Here is a 24,477-nt window from a genome sequence, read left to right as displayed (position 1 = left end):
ATCTCACATGTACAGCAATATGTACCAGACATTGTTACAGTTGCTTCCCTTACAAGCTTATTTCATCCTTAAGCATTTTCTTGCCCCCAAATACCTATAGGATGAGGACGAAGGGAAAGTATCCTAAGCCTTTTGAAGGGGTGTTGTGTGTCTTTCGTGTTGTTCTAGTTACATTGATAAAAAGCAACATGTGGAAGAAAGGATTTCCTTCATATTTCAGGTTACAGTTTATCACTGAGGGAAGACATGGTAGGAACAGAAACAGAAGCCGTGGCGGAAAGTTGCTTACTGGCTTGCTTCTACCTCACATACTTTTCTTACACAGCCCAGACCCACCTGCCTAGGGATGGTGCCTCTCACAGTGGGCCAAGTCTTCCTATATCAATTATCAATCAAGAAATTGCCCTACAGATGCGGTCATAGGGCAATCCAGTGGGGACAATTCTACAGTTTGGTTCCCTCTTCTTGGATATGAAACCAACCAAAATTAGCTAATACAGGTATCTTTCTCTTGTCCCAAAGACTTGATGTGGAAAACCAAACCCTAAAATGCTATATAAAACCTATAAACATAGGGATATAATCAGAAATTTTTAGGGTAAAGTTCTAATATTATTACAATGTTTATTAGTATTGAGGATTTCAAAGAGCCAGAGTCTAATGACTTCCTAAGATGACTCAGACACAAGATAATGTCCTACTCACAACTAAGATGTACTCAATTAGCAATAATTCCATCTGAGATAAACCTCGTTGGCTATGACACTATCTCCCTGAAAAGCCACAGCTAAGATTTACTAGCAGAAGAATGCAAAGCAAGATCAGTAATGACAAAAGTCACTTGGTGCAAGGTTCAAAGAAATCAGGCATAGGCTCCCAGAGTTATCTACTCCAAACACCCATGTCCTCAGCAGGGAGTTGGAAGCGGTAATAGTAGAAGCACAGGGCTTTCTGTCGGTGACTGCTTCAGCCACAGGGCCAAGGTTACAGCAGATGCACAGGGCTTTCTGTCGGTGACGGCTTCAGCTACAGGGCAAGGTCGCAACAATGCACAGGGCTTTCTGTCGGTAACTGCTTCAGCCACAGGGCCAAAGTTTTCACTGGGGGCTGAGCATGAAGGAACTTTCCGTCAAGTAGGCACCAAAATTGCAGCTTCACGAGGAAAGCAAGTCATTCAGCGTAATCCACACTGCAAACTGGCCACGGTTACCAGTTGCAGTGATGGAACCTTCCCAGATCCACCTTCTAGATGGCAACCAAGTACCAACCATCTAAGCGGTTCTTTCTAGACATTTCTGAACTCTTTCTGCCTCCCGAGTTAATTTATGTTTAGGAGTCTTGAGAGAATAGTTACAAAGAAAATAACTCCCTCAAAATTTTATACTGGGTTTCCCTTTATGTCAGGCCTAGTTTTAGTCTTCACAGAAACACAAACGTAGAATAAACTTGAAGTCAAGTGGGGAAACTGGACACGTGAAAGCGAAAGCAGGCTAAACGCAAGTAGTCTGCAGTTCCCCTGAGATTACACGCGCTGCTATCAGGACGGCAGATTTTACTCTAAGCCGTCTACATAATACATCACATTAGCCACCACTGCACTAAATAGACGATACCATCCGTGTCGGGAACCAGTCATTTGTAAGTACCTTCCGTGCGCTGTTTGATTTCAACCTGTGCTGTGTAAGCTTCTCTTGCCCTGATGCATTGCTGGACAAAACGCACACTAAGAAGTTAAGTGCTGAACTCCGAGTCACAGTTACGTAACTATTATAGCGGAGGGCCCAACTTTTGCCCAGCTCTGCATGTAGACTATTACTTTTAAAAACTGTAGTTGTTTCTGACAGCTGACGTTTGGTTAACATGTAACCTTTCTGAGGCTGAAGAGTTCTTTGTTAATGCTCTTATCTTCTGACCATCTGGTCACTGAGGACTTTGCCACCTGGCTTAGTGTCTTCCTTTCCACTCCTGAGCCTCTTACTCACTGTGTGACTTTTATTGTCATATATGTGAATAACCACTCCTTGACCTTTATGACATTAACCACCTCAAAAACCTACGTGAACTTGGATCTGTTCTCTCCTGTTTTTCATGTTAACGCTGATACCCAGGTTTTCTTTTTTGGCGTGTTTATTTAGGCAGAGTCTTGCTGTGTTGTCCAAGCGGCCTTGAAATTAACTTATATTTCTTTTTCCTTAGAAGTAAGCGATCATAGGTGTGAGACACCACTCCTGGGCCAGTTCTTACCACACATCACTTACTTGGACTTCGGTTCCTACCTCATTTGCCTTTTCTAGGCCAGATATAGCTATCATCATCCTTCTTCTTCCACATCCTCATTCTCTGAACGGGGTTTTGCTAGAATGACAAGTCTCTTCAGTCTCTGTTGACAATCAACTTGAATGTTTTAGAATTTGACTTCTATTCCTACCACTCACTCAGTTCAGTGGGCATTTGAGAACTCCGTCTGTCCTAGACACTGTCCTTGTCACTGGCCACCAAACTGTTTCTGGGATGATACGGTGTGGTTTCCTCCCAGAGTCACCTTCGCCTTTTAGCAGTTCCTCACCCTTTGTCCTCAGAGTCATGGACGAGGCTGGCATTCATCTGCTTCTACACAGATATTTCTAAAATGTGTTTGGTCCTTGTGCAGAATGCTCTTTCTCACGTCTGTCTTCTGCTCACTTACAGGGATGTTCTTTTCCAGTTGACACCACGCCTCCCTTGTCAGCTTCACTTACCTACTCCACCCACCCTTCTGTTTTAGGAACCTTGTTACCTCAGACTCGGTATTCTTTGACTCAGTTCTGATGTCCCCACTCATACTCTGTGTTTATCAGTTATACTAATGGGTGAGGACCTGGGTCCTCTCCTTCTAAGAAAGTGTTGGAGGAGGTCGCTTCTTGGTTCCCGGCTGCTCATCAGCTCAGCCCTGAAATAATCACACAGAAACTATATTATTTAAACCACTGCTTGGCCCATCAGATCTAGCTTCTTATTGGTTAACTCTCACATCTTAATTTAGCCCATCTCCATTAATCTGTGCATCACCACAAGGTCGTGGCCTACCAGCCAAGTTTCAGCACATCTGTCTCAGGCAGCAGCTCCATGACTTCTCTTGAGTCCGCTTCCTTTCTTCCTGCATTCACCTTAGTTTTCCCTGCCTAGGCCTGTTCCCCTATAGCTCTGCTATAGGCCCAAAGCAGTTCCTTTATTTATCAATGGTAATCACACCATACAGAGGGAGATCTCACATCAAGAAAACTTCTGTCTATAACATCACGATCAAATATATCAGTTTCAGTTACAGTGTCTGGTTCCTTCTGAGGAGAGTTTCTCCTGTATTATCTCTCTATTGGGACTGCATTCATTTTCTGCCGTGCTGCTTCAGAAGGCACCGATAGATAGGCTTAAGATAAACTTAATGCTCTTCTGGTTCTGAAGTGAACTTAAATCAAGGCGTCAGGAGGATTTCATTCCTGTTGGAAGTCCCTAAGATTGTGTTCTCCTTCCCATTTTGAGTTTCTAGGGGGCACTTACATTCCTGTGCCCCCTCCTTGTGTCTCTCACCCTCCTGCCTTAGAAGCATCTCTGTGATTACATATGCCCCAGGATAATCTTCCCAAACCCATAACACTTGTGGTCCATTTCATCATGTCAAACAATATAAGAAAGAGCATATCCACAGACAGGGTCCCAGGGCTAGATCGTGCGTGTGTTAGGAGTAACCTCCTTCGTCTCTCGTTCCTGGTAAGGCTTTATCCTCTCAGCCACTCTTTCCTACAGTGTCCATGCTCCGGTTTTATACTTCTCAAGACCTACTTGTCAGAGTCACAAGAGATCACTCAGTCCCTTCCTTAAGGTGTTGTAATGCTTTTCTTCTCTACTTCAGGCTGGTAATGCTCCTTCCTTTCTACTGAAGGGGAATTTGGGAGCAAAAGCCAAGCTGTTTTCTAATATACAAATCACTTATGGTATGACTTGTCTTATTTATGAATTAATCATAGAAAGAGATTCTGCCCTTTCTGTTCTTACTGCAGTGTTCATTCTTTAATGGACACCAAATTCACATCTACCCAAGCACCTTTGCATGCATACTAAACAAATCCACTAAAGAATCTTTGCATATGCTCTTCTGAATGGTTTTGTTTTTTTTTTTTTTTTTTTTTTTTTTTTNTTTTTTTTTTGGTTTTTCAAGACAGGGTTTCTCTGTAGCTTTGGGGCCTGTCCTGGAACTAGCTCTTGTAGACCAGGCTGGCCTCAAACTCCCAGGGATCCACCTGCCTCTGCCTCCCAAGTGCTGGGATTAAAGGCGTGCACCACCACCACCTGGCTAAATGCGTTGTTTAGAGATCCGCACACGATAAACCGCATTCTTCTTGTTACTGAGGTCTTGGCTCAGGGAGGTGTTCCCTGAGCTGCCAGTCTGAACTCACTGACCCTGTAAGTCCCTGTCTGAGTTTGAAGTTTTAGCCTCTAAATGCTTAACCACTTCCTCACTTCTGACACTTCTTCCTGAATGTGTGCTCATGAGAGTGGGGTGTCTTTACGTTTTGTTCTCTTTTGCTCCTCAGAGGTCTAGAACAGTGTCTAGAGACTTAATAGGTACCTAGATACTGAGTGGATAGCGACCATATCTATTTCTAATTACCAGCTGCACTCAGTTTAAGCTTCTAAAGAACAGATGACATATGTTACCCACCATTATTGCCAGTACTTAGAACCAAATGCGAATCTTCTTGTACCTTGTTGAACAAGTTTCAAAGGTTGAATGAGTGAATGAACTGCACTGATCTTCCTCTCTAACCCAGGGGTCACAGTAAGGTCACACTGGTAAAAAAACACTGTAATTCTTATCTAAACTGTGTTCCTGCCTGTAATATCCACGCTTCCCTGGGATGACTAGCCTTCAGCTTTCAACACCAGTTACCTGTGTTTTGTGCTCATGGTTTACTTTCTCTGTCTTTTCTGTCAGCCTCTAACCAAGTATTTTCCATCTCCTTTTTTATTTTAAAATCTCTCAACTGTAGCCAGTTAATACCTTTATCCAGTCCTGTGTTGCACCTGATATGTTACAACTTTGTCTGCTTATTTTTTTGACTGTAAATTCTTATTGTTATGTTTGCAAACCAATTATAGTGATTGGGTATTTTGTGTTTCATACTACCTTCTTGATAAAAATTCCTGCATTGCATTGTAATCTTTGTAACATCTGTGTGATTTTTTTTAATTTTCATAAATACCAAAACTGAGGCTCAAATTCTTTAAATTATAATATAATTACATAATGTCCCCCCCCCATACCCTTTCCAACTCTGCCTGTCGGCCCCTTAAGTCCCTGGCCTCCTCTTTATATGATCTGTTTATATATACATCAATATGTTAATGCAACCTTCTGGGTCCGTTTAGTATTGTTTGCATATATATGATTTCAGGACTGACCACTTAGTATTGGATAATCAATTAGGGGTTCATCCCTGAGAAAGACTAATTCTCCTCTCAGCAGTTCTTAGTCCCCTCGAGTTCTTTGCCTGGAGGTGAGGCCCCCATGGAACTTTCTCCATTCATGTTAGCGTGTTTATTGGCATTGTCCTCGTTCAGGTCTTGTTTGGGCAAGTCTTACTGAGTTATCATGAGTAAAGTCTCCCTGTCATTTCTAGGAGACACACCCTCCCAGCAGATTTCCTGGTCCTCTGGCTCCTCCAATCTTCTGCCCCCTCTCTGCAGTGTTCCCTGTGAGACTCAAGGTTACTACGAGATTTTCTACTTGCACACCCCCAGTCTCTTTCCTAAAAAGTTGTAAAGTTGAGACATTTGATGGAAGTTTTCATTCTACTCAACGTTTTGTTACTCTTTTTCCCAAATCTCATGCTTTCTTCCAGAAGTCACAAAGAAATTAGAGAAAGCTGACTTATCTTTCTGTCTCTGTTGCAGAATCCACTCTTAGCTTATTCATTCCAGTCCGAGGTGAAGAGAAATACCTCTCCATGCTTTGTAAACCATCTTCTCTTTGCCAAGCCTTACTATGTAAAATGCCTAATATAAAAGGGTAGAATAGGAAACTTCAGACTCATACACACATCATGTATTGCCAGTGATTATTAACATGCTGCCTTGTCATGTTGCAGTTACATCCACAAGTTTCACGGTATTTCATATGTAGCCTTCTCATTTTATTAATTTCAACAGGTTTTCTGTAAAACTTTTCCTGTAAAATATATTTTCCCTATTTAGCAAAACGAGCAATACTTCCTTAATATTATAATTTTTTATATTGAAATTTCCAAATTATCTAATAATTATGTTTTATGGTTGATTTGTTCAAAATAAGCTAGTTGGTGACATCATCTTTAGAATGGCCTGAAAGGGATGAACCAGTGGCCTATAGAATGCCCCACCTGCTTATCTGGTTATGTCGCTTCCTTGTGACATCATTAGATTTAGTTTTCCATGCTTGCCGTTTTCTATATAGATGCTACATCTAAATGTTTTATTGCATTCATAAGAAACATTTTTAGTAAAAATATTACGTAGGGGAACGTTGTATCCCTTAGGACTCAGGACTCTAAAGACATTAAATGTTAAGGTATTCCCCACCTGTTTAAGGTAATCTCTGATCACTTGTTTAACATGGTGATTTCAGCTTGTATATACCTCCCCTAGCAATGAAAAAGAATTGTAGGGCATCATGACACTGTCTTGCTTCATTTACTAATTTTGTTTACTACAGCTGAGACCCTTTCTCAGGTTCCTGACACAATTACTTCCTTTATTTCGTAGGCTATTACTCTTGCTGACTTCCTGTGTTTTCACCACTTGTCTCTTTGTCTGGCTTACCTGTAAACTTAGGGCATCATTTGCATCGCGTTCCTCTAGTTGCCTTTTCTTTTCCTCTTTTTATCCCAAGGTCAAGAAAAGCTAACCGTCTATTTCTGTTGCTTTGTTTCCAGAGTTGTCTTTAGTCCACACCTCCCTTAGTCTTTCTACATGAGCTAATCCAATCCTATGACTACCACTATAAAGCTCTGCCTCTGATGTGGTGTTTTACTTCCTGGATAAGAATGCAAGCCATGCTCAGGAGATTTCCCCGCTCTCCATTTCAAACACTCGACTCTTCCAGTTTTCCCCATCTCCATGAAGGGTACTTAGTAGTTAATGCGCTTTATTTTTGTACTTTCATATATCAAACCTCAAACTTGAGCAACTTTAATCTTCTCAAAGCCCATTGGAATCTTTCTTGCTTCTGCTTGCTCTTATTTCTGACTAGAATGCCTTCCATCTTGCTTCTGAACACCTGCTCATCCTTCGAAACTAGGAGGCAGTGCCATTTATCCTATGATGGATTTCCACAGGGGAGAGGATTTGACTCATTTGATGTCTGTTTTTTACTCTTGCTGCCAAAGCATGCGGAATGTACATTGCTGGTACTTTTTGCTTTGTCTTTCTCCTGCTCTTTAAGCTTTCTGAAGTTAGGTATCTTTGGTATATGCTCTGTAGCTTGTATCTGCCATTTAGTTAAATAGTCAGGAAATATGTGCACACATCACCTCCCTTGTTTTGATTTTGGCCAATCAGAAGTTCTGGAGGTGGAATACTGAGGATGGTGGTAATGAGTGAAAGTTTTGCCTATCAATCACATTTCCTTCTTATTCTGAAGAGTCTGATATTTGGTGTATTTAATAGATTCTTATTTTTAAAAAAGATAATTTCAGTCAGGCACTGGTGGTGCATGCCTGTAATCCCAGGAGGTAGAGGCAGGCAGATCCCTTTGAGTTTGAGACCAGCCTTGTCTACGAAGCTAGTTCCAGGACAGCCAGGGCTACCAAAGCAACCCTGTCTTGAGAAACAAAAAGAAACAAAAACAAAAACTGAAAAGGATACTTTCTGCCTGATTATTCCTCTATATTTTTAAGGAAGAAGACAGTTGCTTAGCTAAAATAAAGAATGCATTGACAACCCTTAGCTGTGGTTCAACCAAACATGAAATATGCGCAGTCACTACTCTTTCCTTAAGGGTTTAATTTATAAAGAAGATGATGTTTTGAAAATTATGCCATTAACCCAGGCTTAATCTCATTTGGTTACATTACCAAGATGTAATTTAAAGGCAAATACCTAAGAACAATAACATTTAATGCATTTTTTTTTTTACTCCAAGCCTTAGGTTTCAGTAATTGTTTTACAAAACTTGTTTTTGTTTAGGCTCCTGCTATGTGGAGTACCTTTAAGAACTAGCTAGAGCTCTTTTACTCCTCGTTTCTCCACGTGTCCTTTCAATGTGTCCTCACTTCGTACCGTTAAGTGGCTTTCGGATTGGTTTCTGTTTCGCTCTGAAGCAAATATAAGCTTTAAAATCTTAGTTTTCTGTGTCTTTGTGTTTCTTGATCCCTGGTCTTTTCTTTTGTTTACATTTCCTGCCTAGAGCTAAGGCTGTTTACCCAATTTCCTCCCTGTGTTAGAAAGCACCCATCTGCTTCCGAATCTGTCTGTAGGCTCCCAGCCAGCTTGGTGCTGTCACCTGATCCCTATTCTTCAAGCTTCCTCATTTCCCGCTTAGACTTTTTACCCAGTTTCCCCCTCATGATCACAAACATGCTACCTGTAGCTGAATGCCACATCACGTGACAGCCATTTTCTCAGGGGTTGTCTGCATGCTCTAACCTCGGTACTTTGTATTTTCATTTTCTCTTGCTTTTTTTTTTTTTCCCCTTTCAGTTCTGCACCAGTTTCTTGAGTTATTCACAGTTGTGAAACAGCTCCCTAGACAGACCCTGTCTAGGCTCACTTACTCTTTCTTCTGTTGTTCATCCTTCATCACTGCTTGGATCCAGATAAGCCTTGCTTTGCTTCTTATGTCTTGCCAGTGACTAGAGAACTGGCGTTAATCTGCGGTACATTCACTGTGATCATATTCAAGTCTTAGAGAACTGTTCTTGGGGAATCTGCAGTAGTCATTCACTGTGATTGTATTCAACTCTTAGAGAAAGTGTTCTCAGGAAATAGTCATTCAAGTAAGTGCTTTTCTGTTACAAATATGTTGAATTATTTTCAGCTATAATAATACCATTGTACAATAGATCTTTAATCAAAAATGATTTTTAAAAAGTAGTACAGTGCTTCCTCAGTGGGGTCTTCAAGGAGACCTTTGGCATTCAGAATTTTTTTCCATGAAGTGGTCTCTACTCTTTGAAACTAGAACAAAGTTATGATACCTCTGCTATCAGCTCACTAACAACTTTTATAATTCTCACATATAAAAAGAGAAGACAGATTATTCTACTATGAAAAATGAAGACAAAACTTAATAAACAAATCAAATGCCCCTTTTTCTTAAGCTATTGTAGTAATAGGGTTGAGGGCAAAGAGGCCAAGGCAGGAGAGTAGCTTGAACCAGTAGCTAGTAGTCTGAAAATAAAAAAAAAAAGCATTTGGATTTGAAAGAGGATTTGGAGGTAGAGGAGAACATTCGCGGAAATGCCCGATGTCATGCCCTTGTTTTCTTCTCTCTCCAGTTCCGCTATGCAGGTTGGCTGGACAGGCTGTACATGCTGGTGGGAACTCTGGCTGCTATCATCCATGGAGTTGCACTCCCGCTTATGATGCTGGTGTTTGGAGACATGACAGACACCTTTGCAAATGTAGGAAACATGCCGCCAAACTTTACTGATGAAAGTAAGTATTGTTTGTGGTACTGATTGTGTTAGAAGCATGCACAAATCACTGACCTGAAGTCATTCTTTGTGGGGGTCTTACTAAGGGTGCACTACTGTGTTTAGAGGTCTAGGTGGTGGAGGGGGTGAACGCCAGCTCATCCTTGTACGGAGCAGCAGAAGATGATACAAGTATTAGAGTAACCAGTGGAAGTGTTGGCAGAGATGTGTAGAAATTGAGAGGTGATATCTGAAATATATATATATATATGTATGTATATATATATATTTACCTCATAAAGCTTCAGGAAGAAGCACAGGAATTTCATCAGGCCCTTGAATGGTAAGCTCGGATCCTCACAAGAGGCTGTGGCAGTCTGAACGTGAGTAAAGAGAAGATTCTAGGATGATTCTAAAGCATTTGACCTGAGAAACTAGAAGAACATCATCATTCTCAAATAAGTTGCAAAAGATGGAATTTCAGTAGATTTTAGCAGTAGTAAATGCCAGCAATTGTGTTCTGTATGTTGTTAAAGGTTAGGTCTTTAGGAGCAAATCCGGGAATGGAGAAATGGGACCAAGGAAAGGATAACAAGGTTTGTTAGAAAGGATTTGGGAGACAGCGTGAGATCCTGGGCTCAGGAAAGGTTTGATTAAGATAGGTGCAAGAGTTCATCCTCAATACCAGGAAGAGGTAGAGAATATTGTGTGCCAGAGTCTAAAGGCGAGTCCACGAGGAGGTGGTCTCTGAGGAAGCTCTCATGATAGCAGATCCTTTCCTTTGCCAGTGAGTTGTTCCAGTACATTCAGACCCAGGGTTTGCCAGAGACCTGTTTTGGCGAGGTTGTGGATGGGGTTGGGGGCTGGGGAAAAGGAAGTTAGGACAGGATCTGAGGGTGAATCAGGATGACTGCTACCAGCGCCAAATTGAAGAAAGACTACATCTTTTATACTTTTAACATAATGTTAAACCAGAGACTTGGGGCAGGTGAGCTGGAGTGTGGCTGAGGTCAGGGGTTGTAGAATATAGCATTAACCTTGAGAATAGGCAACGGAGGGCACCAGCCTTATGTTAATGAAGGGCTGCAAATTCTGATTGCTTTCTCAAGCAGAAACTTTCCTCAAGCTTTCAAGAGTGTGGAGATCCTTATCCAAATGCCTGACCTTGGAAAAGGACTTCTGGGGAGCAGACTGTACTACAATCTCCTAGTCTTACCATATGGGCCTGTTCCCTTCATAAAACTCACAAAGGGAAGATCCAGAAGTCGTAGTCTTTTCCCATTATACCCAACGTTCTGATTTCTGGATATTCTCTATGTTTATTAACTGAAATCTTGCTTTAATGGCCTCAGGCTCTGGATCTGGATTGTAGGGAGTTCATCCTTGGGATCAGGTGTGTCTAGTAAATCTCTAGCTTTCCTGTTCTTGGTTTAATTAGGAGGGCACAATGGGATTCTTGATTCCAAAGTGACAGGGATTTTTTTTCCTAAGAATTATTTTGTTTAGAGAGGCTATCATTGTACACATTTTCATCCTTTGCCAAAGCCTGAACAAAATCTCCTAAAGGGAAAGGCATTAATAGCGAGAATCACTAAAATTGAAAGTAAACAAGTGCTGGAGAAGGGTCTACAATGTTGAAACGCTGGACCTTTGTCAAGCAGCAATGGTCGCCATGCGGGCCACGCGAACGTATAGTACAGAAACCTGCATATATTATATCTTCATATGCATACACCTCCATGATAAAGTTTAATTTTTAAATTAAGCACAGTAAGAGATTAATAACCGTACTAATAGAATAGCTCTAACAATGTGCTACATTCAAGGCTGTGTGAACGTGGTCTCTCTGACTTTCTCAAAATAACTTACAGCGCTGTTCTCATCCCACTTCCTCTTGTGATGACGTGAAGTATTACAGTCTCGTGGTTGGCTGCAGGAAACTGAAACCACAAAAAGTCTAAATGTGGCGAAGAGGCTTCTACGCTTCAGTTTTCTCATGCTTTTGAAATTTGCTTCATAAGGGACCGAGCTGAGAGCGGGAAAGTGAACGGACTGTCGGGAGGATTTGTATGTTACACACCTGATTGGGAAAGGCAGGCTAATAGCGCTGGGATTCCATCTTTAGGTCACCTCAGCCAAGCAGGGTTGAATTCTTACTAAACCAAACTACTCCAGGACTTAGGACTCAATTTCCACACAGATGGGGAAATGCTGAGAAGGACGAGGCTATAGCTCAGTGACAGAGTGTTCGCCTAGCAATCATGAAGTCCCGTGTTCAGTTCCTAGGACTACCCCAAAAAGAAATAACTTCAATATAGATTGATAGTTCTTGACTTAGAAAGTTGCATCAACATTTGGAATCTTCTTTTTACTTAAGGCTAGGGGTTAGACCCAGGGCTTTGCATGGTGACACCTGGATTTTAAGTCTCTGGTGCATGTTGTGGACTCTTTCCCCTGGTAATGGGCATGTAAATACTAATAGGGGCATTTAGGGAATCTTTGGTAGTTGTCTTGGGTCCTGGAAACTACTTTGTATTCTTAAAGAACCTGTTGTTTACCTAAAATAGGGCTACCTCAATTCTGTTAATACAAATAATGGTTTGAGCTGGAAATTTTTATAGTAGCTCTGAGTAATGTAAAATTTATATGCTTTTTCTCCCACCTTCATGATATTCAAAGAGCTTGCAAAACATCCTGGGTCAACAGCAAAATGTCATATTTCCTTTGTAACATTCACCCAAGGAAAGTCTTGAGTAGTCTTGAGTGTTTTCTGAGTTCTTTAGATCCTGTACACCCTATGTTCTGCAGCAAACTGCAGAGTTGGCTTTCTCATTGGCCTCTAGTGGAATAATGTCCCCTTACAGAATTCTCTAGCAGTTCAGCAGACATAATGCATGCATTTATGCCATTCTAACCTTTCCCTGTGTTTTGTGAAGTCTGAATACAAACACTGCTCGACCAGTGTGAGAGGTGTTAACTAGACACGCTGTGGACACAGTATGAGGAGAGAGTAGTTGAAGTCAGCTGTCAATAAAGAAATTATTCACTTGTTGAAATTTGACCTAGCTTGGGAAGGAACTGCCAGGTGACTTTTTGAAGCTAGAAGAACTGACTTCTGATGAGCAACAATCAAGTGTGCACGCCAAGTTCATCTATTTTCTTTTGCTGCGACAAGTCCTGAGAGAAAGCTCGTAAAGGAAGGAACTGTCCCATTTATTCCTACCTAGTTTCGGAGATTTTATTTTAAGTTTAGTTGGATCAGTTGCTTTAGGGCATAGGAAAAGTAGAAATTATGGTAGCAAGAGAGCATGAGGAAGGTGGGCTGTTCACCTCATGATGGCCAGGAGATGCAGATAGAGGGACAAACACAGACACACGGGGAGGGGGAGGGTCCAGCCCAAGGCCAAGATACTCTTCAATGGCGCGCTCCCAGCGACTTTACTTCCCTCACCTCCCGTTTCCATTAGTTTCCCACCCGTTAAGATTCCCATCCTCCACAAGAATATCTTCAAAGTGTGAGTCCATCTGTGGATTAACCCACAGCTCAGGTTAGGGCTGCCATGACCCATTCATTTCTACCAGCAAAACATGAGGCTTTTTTTTTTTTTTTCAGGAACACCATATGTTATGTCATATTTTAAGTAGTGGTCCTTTTTCCAACTCTATCATGTCTCGTATTGCTTCATTTCTCCATCACCTAGACATGAATTGTTTCTGACCTCTTTAAGGACACAAGGGACCTATGTATAAGGGCAGACAGTGCTTATGGTCTGTTGTCCTTCAACATCAACTGGGCCATCATGACTCTTGCCGTATGGGTGTTGGGAGGCAGAGGCTTTGGAAGGTGATTAGGTCTTGGCGAGAGGATCAGCACCCAGTCAGCAACCAAGCTCTTCAGAGGGGAGAAGAGCAGAGGTGGAGATTATAGCTGCTATTTCAACTGTGTCGCTGGCAGTTAGCCCACTGGGCTGAGGCAGACTCCCATCAGGACAGATGTGTGTGTGGGGGGGAAATAGATCTCCTAGGCTAAAGGTCCAGTTTCTCCTGCTTGTGGCTGATGGAGCATCCTGAAATCCGGAATCATAATGTCTGAGAGATAAAAGAGGCCTGTGGATCATTCATGTCTGTGTCTTACTATGCCTTTTCAATCAGCAAACTCTCCAGTGGCATCTTAAGTGACATCTGTCATGAAAGCACACCAGGAAAAAGATCTCAAAGAGACAACCCAAACTTAAAGTAATAGAGTGGAATCCAGAGCTGGGTTCTCCTCTGTTGGCCTGTTCTTCTGGCACCTTCCACGACGCTGAGCTCCCTGTGAGAATGCAGCCTTCTCTTGCCCCAGCTACACCCTGTGTCTGCCGTCTTCCTCACCCACAGCTCTCTCTGCCTTGCTATGTTCTAATTCTTGCCTGCCTTTGTCCAGTTCTCCGCATGATGTCACAGTGAGTTTTTCAAAAGCAGAAAGCACTTGGGGGAGAGGGAGGGGACAGAAAGCACTTCGGTCCCAGTGTTTTCCCATAGGTGTAATAAGTTCAGTTTGCGTTCATTGGCTTGTGTGACATGCTCTGCTCAGCCTCACCTGTCCCATAAACCTCACTCTCCTGGACTTCAGCTCGTGGCTGACTTGGGGTGGTTCCGACCCCACCTGTTTGTGCACATCTGTCTTCTCACAGCGGTGGTATAGTGCTGTGCTTATGGGAGTCGTTACTCTGATCACCTGGTTCAGCGGTTGCTCTGCTTGTCTACTGTGACTTCTTGGGTGGGAAAAACACAAGGGATTAAGAAGGAAGTTTGTAGACAACCTTGGCTAGAGCTTTCAGCAGTATCACCCTGTCTCATGAAATTTGGGACTTAAAGGTGGACGAACTCCTTGCTAGAACAGTGGCCGGTGGGATTAGAAAGGGCAGCTCTCATTCTAGGCGTCCCCTAGTGCCTGGGAACGAGGCCATGTGAAAGGTGGCTTGAAAAAGACCCTTTTAATTTATATTTATAGGAAAGCTTTTCCTCCTCAGAAATTGCTTCTGGAATAGGAGAATTGTTTCATTACTTAAAAAATGAAATGGTTCCAAAACCACAGAGAAACCCTGTCTCGAAAAAAAAAAATGAAATGGTTAGTAACAAAAATAAAAAAGGATAATACTTCCACTATAACTTCAACTTCTCAGTAAGGAAAAATTACTAATGTATTCATGTCACATTTCCCCACCTTTTTAGTTCTTTATAATTTTTAAAATATTTATTTTTTGAGATTATAATGTAATTATATCATTTCTCCCTTTCCTCTTTCCCCCATATGGAGGGGGGAAGACCCATTCTTTTTCTCTTTCAAATTTATAGTCTCCATCTCATAAATTATTACATACAGACATAAATATTCCTAAATATATACATTCAAGTTGCATATTTTTCATTTATACTCTTCCTAAGTGCTCAGTAATTGACATTTCTAAACATTCTGAGGTGCTTCATTTGGATAAAACTGTAACATGATGTAATCCCTAAATGGCATTTAGTCATGCGGTGTACACGGTGAAGTTTCTCTGGGGTCTGACTTGAGTTTACAAAAGGCTGTCCTCACCACATAGAATCCGGTAGATTATTATCATGTTTATATTATGTGACTCTTAACAATACAAGGAGAAGAATTCTTTGATTAGCTATTTTTGATAAATTGTCTGGCATGGGTGGTGACTTTATTTATTTATTTATTTATTATTTTGGTTTTTCAAGAGAGGGTTTTTTAATAGCTCTGGAGCCAATCCTGGAACTCGCTCTGTAGACCAGGCCTGCCTCTGCCTCCCCAGTGCTGGGATTAAAGGCATCCATGGTGGTGGCTTTCTGAGACTGCTTTCCCATCTTTGGAACAGGCTGGGTCACAGTGATACAACTAGCTGAGCATTGGGACACAAAGAGCAAACATCGCCCAGTTTTTCTCGGTTTCCACCCAGAGGAATGAGAGGGGCCAGCTAGAAGCGGTCATCCTTTCATTCTTCACTGACTTAGAAATTTAGTCATGTGTCGGTTGCTACGGAATTCTGTGACAGGGTGAGCCACTATGCTACGGCGAAGTCATTTGAGAAGGGGTCATGTTTCGGCTTATTTGTGAAGGAGGTGTATTTTCCTGGAGGGAAAAATAGCAAACAACAATCAGGTTAAGAAAGAAAATGAAAAAGCGCTGAGGAAAAAGTAGGTAACGTAGACAGAATTGGAGAACAATAAATTCCTTGGTGTGCTCAGAAGTGGGTTTCTATGGAATCAGAGAGAGTTCCGGAAGGTGGGAATGGCAAAGGGCTGTGAGTTGAGTCTGGAAATTCGCATAATGAATGTGATAGTTCAGAATCCAAGTGTGAAAAAAAAAACCCTTTTATTTTATACAACATAGTTTAAATTCTGAGTCCCTCTTTATCTAAAGTGGGATAGCTTAGATGTTTTAGTGTACCTCTCACCTGAGACCAGCATATCTGTGTTTTCTAGACTGATGGGGATTGAACCAAGGCTTAGCACATGGGCGGTCTCTACCACTGAGGTACACTCCAGCCCACAACATAGCTGCAGATGGGAGTGCCAAATGATGTTTGACACCATCCACACAGGAACTGACTCAAGCTTTTTTGTTCCCCTCCCTTGTGAGCACTAGAATCTGAATTTCCCCAGGTCCAAGGAGGCTCGGGGTGCTGTCCTGTGGATGGCTTCTCAATACACTATGTAACCATTCCATTTCTGAGGTCTCACTCTGGGGTCTGCGTAGGTCTGTTCTTTTTGTTTGTTTGGTTTTTTATTTATTTATTTATTTAATTTTTTTTTGGGGGGGACAGGGTTTCTCTGTAGCTTTGGAGCCTGCCCTGGAACTAGCTCTTGGAGACCAGGCTGACCTCGAACTCACAAAGATCCACCTGCCTCTGCCTCCTGAGTGCTGGGATTAAAGGCGTGCGCCACCACTGCCCGGCTAGAAGTTTCTTTATGGTACAGGATTGTTTTGGTTATCCTGGCTTTTTTGCTTTTCCATATGAAGTTAAGTACCATTCTTTCGAGGTCTGTAAAGAATTTTGCTGGGATTTTGATGGGCATTGCGTTGAATCTGTAGATTGCTTTTGGTAAGATCACCATTTTTACTATGTTAACTCTACCTACCCAAGAGCATGAGAGATTGTTGCACTTTCTGGTGTCTTCTTCAATTTCTTTCTTCAAAGATTTAAAGTTCTTGTCATACAAGTCTTTCACTTGTTTGGTTACAGTTACTCAGAAATATTTTATGGTCTTTGTGGATATTGTTAAGAATGATATTTCTCTGATTTCTTTTTCAGCCCATTTACATCTGTGCAAAGGGGGGGGTACTGATTTTTTGAGTTAATCTTGTATCCTGCTACATTACGGAAAGTGTTCATGAGTTGTAGAGGTTCCTTGGTAGAATTGTTGGGGTTGCTTATGTAAACTATCGTATCATAGTTTATTTCTGTATGCTGGGTTTTAATGGGAACCAAAGAAACATCAAGTGTTTGTGTTTGTTTTGTGTCGTTCCAGTTGCATACAACGCTTCAGACATTCTTAGCAGCCTGGAGGATGAGATGACCACGTAATTATACATTATCCTTATTGCTATTACTCTTTTCTGCATTGCTATAGTTACGGTAATGTAGTTATAGTTTGCATTATAATAGTACGATTAGAAGTTTTGAGACTATTAGTTTTCTTGGGGAAGATCCATTATAGATATTTTTTAAAGCAAAGTGTTTATATCATAAAATGTTCTAAGTTAAGTTTGAACTTCAATTAGACTTACGTATGCACTTGCAAAGATGAAATAACATATGCAGGGGAATTAGAGGAGTGGAAAGCCCCTTAGCTATATTTGAATTCACAATAATTGTTTTCAATCATTCCCTAGTGAGTAGTTTGCTTCCTGGCTGTTTCCAGTCATGATATAATGATAAGTAAGATAAGTAAACAGAAATTCTTTAAACTCATGCTAAATAGGAAAAAAAAACAACATCCCAGAAGAAATAGAGTCACTCTGGCCTTAAATGACATGGGCAGACTTTTTATTTTCTTAATGATTTATGCACATTGACATTTATTCTGTGGGCTAGCTTGTAACAGATGTACAAAGGTATGTGTTGGTGAATCAGATAATAATGGCTCTGTACTTCACTATGATTTCTCTGATAGTTGTAAAGAAAGTCAAGATACAATAACATTTGGAAAGATGAAAATGAAATGCTTATAAATATTTACTATAATGAGGCATATTTTTAATATAGGGGAAAGTCTACTCTCTTTAAAATTTACTAGTCTTAAAATGCATTACAGTAAAGCACATCAGTATTTCATCATGTATAAGTTCTACTTGTTAAATGGAACTTGCTTTGAACTATTTCTTGCATTATCATTTACACAGTAATTAGTTATACAGTTATCTATTAACTAAAATTTAACATTCCAATAACATCCTTAATAAGTATAGTTTATAAGATACAGCTTGAATGATGACTTGCTTAGCAACATTCTGATAGGTTGCTCTTGAAGTTGCAAACATAACATAAAAGGCTAGTTGTGTGTTATACATCTATTTTTAAACCTAGTACTTAGTGTAAGCATTCTTATTCAAAGATGGCAAGTAAAGAACATTTTAAAATATGCCAGATGGCATCCTTTAGTTAATTTTAGGATATTTGCTTTGAAAGAGGTGTGGTTTGATGGCAGAGCATTTTCCTAGCATGGATGAGACGTGAGATTCCATCACAAACACCAGAAAAACAATCACAAGACACAGGGTTTCTATTTAACCTACATTCAGAGTGCTTAATGAAGCCATGGGATCTTTAGCTATCGAAACACAGCAAGAAAACTTTTGCTCAACTTTTCCTGGTTAAATGTTTCAACTGGGAGGGAAGCCATTTGATATTGAACATTTTAGATTAGCTCTCAATAGCCAGTTGAGTAGATAACACAGGATCACTATCAATTTTATTTGTCTGTCGTCTTCAAGTTCTGCTAAACTTATAGTTCAAAAGAGCAGGACACCATCTCTGCCTCTTGATTCCACTTTCTAATAAGTCCATCACATCTTTCTCTCTCCCACGGTGCAGTTGATACTGATGTAATAAAAGCAGACAAGACTCCAACTGTTCATGTTAAATTATGCGCCTGTATACTGACGATCTTTCAAAATCACTGGCATCCTCTGAGTAGTTACTGTGCACCAGACCCTGGCCAGAGTACATTTCAGACATATTGTATTTCTTCTATTTTTTTCATAATATAATGGAAGCTGGAGTTATTAAGCAGCCAGCCTAAGTTTACATTGTAGTTAAGTGAAGAGCTGGGATTTTCCCCAGTGCAGCGACAACTGTTAACCATTCCTCTACGTTAGTACAGACGTAGTTGCACGCTGACATGGCAGCTCTGCTCCTTACAGCCCCTTCCTGTCTGTTAAGGATGGTGGGATCCCCAGAGAGCTGAAGAAGTAAGACTCAGCTGTGTTCAGAGGGAAGGACTGGTCAGAAAACAGTACTACGGTGTTCTTGTTTTGCAGGTACGCCTACTATTACACGGGGATTGGTGCTGGTGTGCTCATAGTTGCCTACATTCAGGTTTCATTTTGGTGCCTGGCGGCTGGAAGACAAATACACAAAATTAGACAGAAGTTTTTCCACGCGATAATGAATCAGGAGATAGGCTGGTTTGACGTGCATGACGTTGGGGAGCTCAACACCCGGCTCTCAGAGTGAGTACCTAGTTTCATGCTGAAGTCAGATACACTTTTGTTTTCAATGCTGTGAAGTAGATACCAGCACCCTGTTAGAAGTGTAGGTGCGTCACTGCGCAGAGTAAAGCCTTGTGAGCAGTGCCTGTGTCTTACACAGCTTCCTGTTCCCAGTGCACTGGCAGAGATGGGGGGTGGAGCTGCTGCTTGCCTGGCACTCAGTGAGGGACCAGACTGGCAGAGTCAAATGCAGAGTGAGCAGAGCAGTGATTGCAGGGAGCAGCAGTGTGCTCTGTCCAGCCCCACTGAGCACCATCTTGCTGGATCTCCAGGGTGTCCTTGGAAGACATTGGAAAGAAGGAGGGAGCTCTTGTCAGTCAGCCTCGGCTTCACAGAAGACACAATGAACTGAACGATTCGTGTTCGTAGAGAACAGTGTCATATACACACACATCTCTGGGCAGTTTGAAATCTCACAGTCTTAGACATCCCATGTCTATATTCTGAGGTCACGTTGGGCATAAAATACTGTTCAAACCTCCTACTAGAAATGACAGCTTTCCTTCATCACGGCTCCCCAGATGAATTTGCCCAGGGCCAGGCAAATACAAAGATCCTAGGCACAAGTTAATGTGGTCCTTCCCAACAAAACAGCGCTAGTCTCAGTAGAAAAATCCTGTGTTTGCAGTTCTGACATTGCTTGTAACACAATCTTTCTTCTTTTAGTGATGTCTCCAAAATTAATGAAGGCATTGGTGACAAAATTGGAATGTTCTTTCAGGCAATGGCAACATTTTTTGGTGGTTTTATAATAGGATTTACTCGTGGCTGGAAGTTAACCCTTGTGATCTTGGCCATTAGCCCTGTTCTTGGACTGTCAGCCGGCATTTGGGCAAAGGTAGGTGAAGTCTGTGAGTCCAGATTTTAAGCTCTTTCCCACGAATCTTGGAAGAATCTTTGAACCATAAAAACCCTGGCTATGAATTTTATATGTGATTTCACACTTTCTGTTAAAACATCAGCAGGCTAAGTTGAGATAACCCCACAGTGCTTCATGCTGTCCTTGGCTGTGAGAGTATTTGTAAAAAGAAATTAAAAAGAGGGAAGGAAAATTTAAGCTTATCCTTGACCTTCATGGGAAAAGATGTGACCCCATAAAGTCTGTAAACATCAATCTTGATTTCTTTTCTATTGCTATGGAGAGACACCAAAGGAACTTATATAAGGAAGAGTTGGGGGCTTTCTTACAGTTTCTGAGGGTTAGTCCATCACCATCATGGCAGAGTACCTGGCAGTGGCCCAGGTAGGCATGGCGCTGGAGCTGGAGCTGGAGCTGGAGCTGGAGCTGGAGCTGAGGGTTCCATGTTTATCTGCAAGCACAAGCAGAGTGGGGTGTGGAGCCCTAACTGGGAATGACATGGGTTGTTTATTTTTATTTTTTTATTTTTTGGTTTTTCGAGACAGGGTTTCTCTGTGGTTTTGGAGCCTGTCCTGGAACTAGCTCTGTAGACCAGGCTGGTCTCGAACTCACAAAAATCCGCCTGCCTCTGCCTCCCAAGTGCTGGGATTAAAGGCGTGCGCCACCCCATCATGGAGACACAGACGTTCTCTTCACTCCATCCACGTGTCTCTTATAATTTTGTGATGAATCTTCCGTGTCTGGGTCAGCATGTAATTTATTTTATGAAATCATTTGATATAAGTGTAGCTATATGATGGAGAGATTGGCTCAATATTTAGATTTTCGTGAGGTTACATGTAATAAAAATTATAAGAAATGAAAATCCAACCAAAATGAAGCCTTACACATAGTAAGTCAGGCTGTAACTGGTGAGAAATTTTTGGATCACCCCCTTTCTAATGGGTGCTGTTTTGTTATTGCAAACCGTAGCTCCCTTTAGTAGGCATTTTCTAGGTTCACCAGATACAGCTGAAGCATAGGCATTTGCTTATTTAGTAGAAAGAGTAACTGAAGTCCTGAATGCTGCTGATTTGCTACTCGGGTGTTACCGATGGTTATCAGCCGAAAGCTGGCAAAGCTCCTTTGTCTTAATTGATTTTTCTGTTTAGTAGAACATTGATCAAATTAGGTGCAAATTCTTCACAACAGAACTTAATGAAAAACTAAAGTATATTGATATCTACTCTAAGTTGGGAAAGCAGACCATTACTTAGTTTTTTAATAATTAATCTTGCATTGCTTCTGATACTATTTATTTAATAAAGGGAGACCTTGGTTATCTGTTGAGACTTTTATTTTAATCTATGCTCTTTGATAATCTTTTGATATGATTTTCTGCATTTTTTTAATCTTGGGTTTTGACCATATTAAAAAGTATATGTGTCCTGCTTCCCTAATATGGACAAAATGTCTAGAATGTGATAGAAAGGCCCCTGTCATGCCCTCAACCAGGAAATGCACACAAACACCCCGCCCCACACACACACTTTACTGATCCACACACTGAGGTAAATAAGATATTGGAATTATCAGAGTGTGATTTTAAAATAACTACCATAAAAATGTTTTGTTTGTTTAAATTCCTTTAAGGCAGCAGCCAAAACTCATCAGCTTAAAAAAATAGGAAAATATTTAAAAGATAAAAAACAATGTTAGAGAACTGAGAGAGATAACAGCAAAAAGAATTATGCTGGAGAATTGGTTCAATCTATGCAAATGGAAAGTATAGAATATAGAATATTTAGAATAAGTGAATCTGAAAGACAGAAAATGAAGAGAGCCTCAGGGTCATGTGAGACAAAATATTCATATCATCACCATGAATCTCACAAGAAAAGGAACAGCATAGAGCTTTAGGAAGAATTACAGATACAGTGACTGACAAACACAATAATCAGATGCAAGAAATTAATCTGATCCCAAGCAGGATAAAAAATCAAAGAAATCTGTAACAGACTACATCATAACCAGAAGTTATCAAACAATAATATCAAAAGGAATAAGAAAGTTGTTTGATAAATCAAAGAAGGAAAAAAATAATCCTGCATTGGGGAATTTGACTGATAGCAAGGTAAATCCAGCTGTATATAAAAATAATTATGTATTATGACCACATGAGATTTATTTCAGCTATATAATAATGATATGGCACTTGAAAAATCTATGTAATCTGCCCTACTATATGCTAATGAAAATAAGTGATCATATCATCTAGCAGAACCTTTGACATTATCTAGCACTCCCTGATGTTAACTCTCAGCAGGTAAGAATAGAAGAATGTCACTTCAGTCCTGCAGAGGCCACTTAGGCAACCCCCATAGATACCTGAATAGTAAGCAGGTATCTTTGCCACCAGATTGGGAATAAAACAAGGAAATTATTCTGACTTCTTTTTCATTGAAGCCCTGGAACTCTAGCTTCTGCTCTCAGGCAAGAGAAGTAAAAAGATACATATAGATTGCTGAGGAAGAAATAAAACTGTGGATAACATGATTTTCCATAGAATTCCAAGGAGTCTACAAAGTAACCTACATAAAAACTGTATAGAAAGATCACAGAATACCAGATCAACTGCATTTTTTTTCACAGATAGTGATGAATGTGTAGAAATTAATGCTGAAATAATACCTTTCACAATCATTCTGATATAATATAAAACTCAGGAAATTTCTTGAAAATATAAGATCTGCATCTTGAGCTGGGCAGTGGTGGTGGTGCACACCTGTAATCCCAGCACTCAGAAGGCAGAGGTGGGAAGATCTCTGTGAGTTTGAGGGCAGCCTGGTCTGCTAGTTTCAGGACAGCGATGGCTTAGGGCTTCTACGCAGAAACCCGGTCACAACAAACAAGAAAGGATCTGCATATTGAAAATTATTGAATGTTGAGAGGAAATCAAGGAGGACTGAACAAAGAGACACAGTGTAGTCATGATGTAAAACTCAGTGTAAAAAAGTTACCAGTTTTTTCTAAACTTGGTGAAGTAGTTGTGCACAATACTTATTTAGATGGTTGATAACTTTGTCATTCCTGTCCAGATGGCAAGCTTGGTCCTTTCTCCATACAAACTGATCCAGCTGTCGTAATAGTTCAGATGTTAATTCAAGCTTTGACCACATGCACTCAGACTTGAATCCTGGGCATTCCACTTGCTATCTAATTACTTAACCTGTCAAGTTTCCATTTCCTTCTATATAAGCTAGGAAAACCCATTTCCCTTTATAATTGCAAAGACTAAATGAGATCCTATGTGTCTGAGGCAAGTAGGAATGTGTTTATAAGTGCTCAGAAATCAAACAGACAGATCAAAGAGCATCGTTCAAACAAAACCAAACAAAAAACAAAGGAAAAAATGTTCCTGGTAGATGACAATGTGCTCTTTCTCCAGGCATCACCAGCAGAGGAAACTGTAGCTTGGTTCTCTACATTTTTCTAGTCTCCCACCCAAACACTTCTGAAACAGGGTATTGCTAAGAGTTGCTGGGAATACCGCATGTCCTAGCCATAAAACCATTTTCTATAATGGCTTATGATTATATTGTGGTAAATGGTAAATGTTTTCTTTTCTGAAATTTAACATCTCCCAAAGTTCCAATTGTTGCTTTGATGATTATCCATGAAATACTCAGTAGGAAATTTTGTGGTTCATCTAATTTGTTTTATATCTTCATTGTCAAAAAATAATGGAAGAAAAAGGAACTTGAGATACGTTACATGGTGATACACACACACACACGCTAATAGAATGTCATGGCCAAAGACAACTGAAAGATTTTAATTATTCACAAGTATTAATATTCAACCAGCATGTTTATTTATAACTGCTAATACTATAATAATCTTTTATATATTTTTAAAACAGATATTATCTTCATTTACTGATAAAGAGCTTCAAGCATATGCGAAAGCGGGAGCAGTTGCCGAAGAAGTCTTAGCTGCCATCAGAACTGTGATTGCATTTGGAGGACAAAAGAAAGAACTTGAAAGGTTTGAAGTTTTTTTCAAGTTGATAGAAATATTAATTTTGTGATTCCACATGCCATTTAGGATGGCAGTGTTAAATATGATATTTTTTTCATTTTCTTTTTTTAAAAAGAGTCTCTAGAATTTTTTCATTTTATTTATTTATATTTTAATTTTATGTGCATTGGTGTATTACCTGCATGTAT

At 40.5% G+C, this 24,477-nt stretch overlaps 1 protein-coding gene across 6 annotated transcripts in view; it reads left to right on the top strand.

The window, feature by feature from the left end:
* Abcb1 (ATP binding cassette subfamily B member 1) overlaps positions 1–24,477 on the top strand; it is a 142,995-nt gene that overhangs the window by 78,919 nt on the left and 39,599 nt on the right. For all 6 annotated transcript variants that reach the window (XR_007591265.1, XM_050139859.1, XM_050139858.1 and 3 more), the window contains 5 exons: positions 9,510–9,669; positions 17,169–17,220; positions 19,180–19,371; positions 20,077–20,248; positions 24,171–24,295. Coding sequence is in view for 5 of the 6 variants with exons in the window: in XM_050139859.1 (XP_049995816.1) it covers positions 9,510–9,669; positions 17,169–17,220; positions 19,180–19,371; positions 20,077–20,248; positions 24,171–24,295 (701 nt within the window). In the remaining variant the exon portion in view is untranslated. The remainder of the gene's footprint in view (positions 1–9,509; positions 9,670–17,168; positions 17,221–19,179; positions 19,372–20,076; positions 20,249–24,170; positions 24,296–24,477) is intronic.

The sequence above is a fragment of the Alexandromys fortis genome, unplaced genomic scaffold (assembly GCF_014885135.2).
Source record: "Alexandromys fortis isolate MF-2015 unplaced genomic scaffold, M_Fortis_MF-2015_v1.1 scaffold_38, whole genome shotgun sequence".
NCBI classification, from domain to species: Eukaryota; Metazoa; Chordata; class Mammalia; order Rodentia; family Cricetidae; genus Alexandromys; species Alexandromys fortis.
Note: the sequence above shows the minus strand (reverse complement) of the source record. Positions and strands in the feature narration are given on the sequence as shown.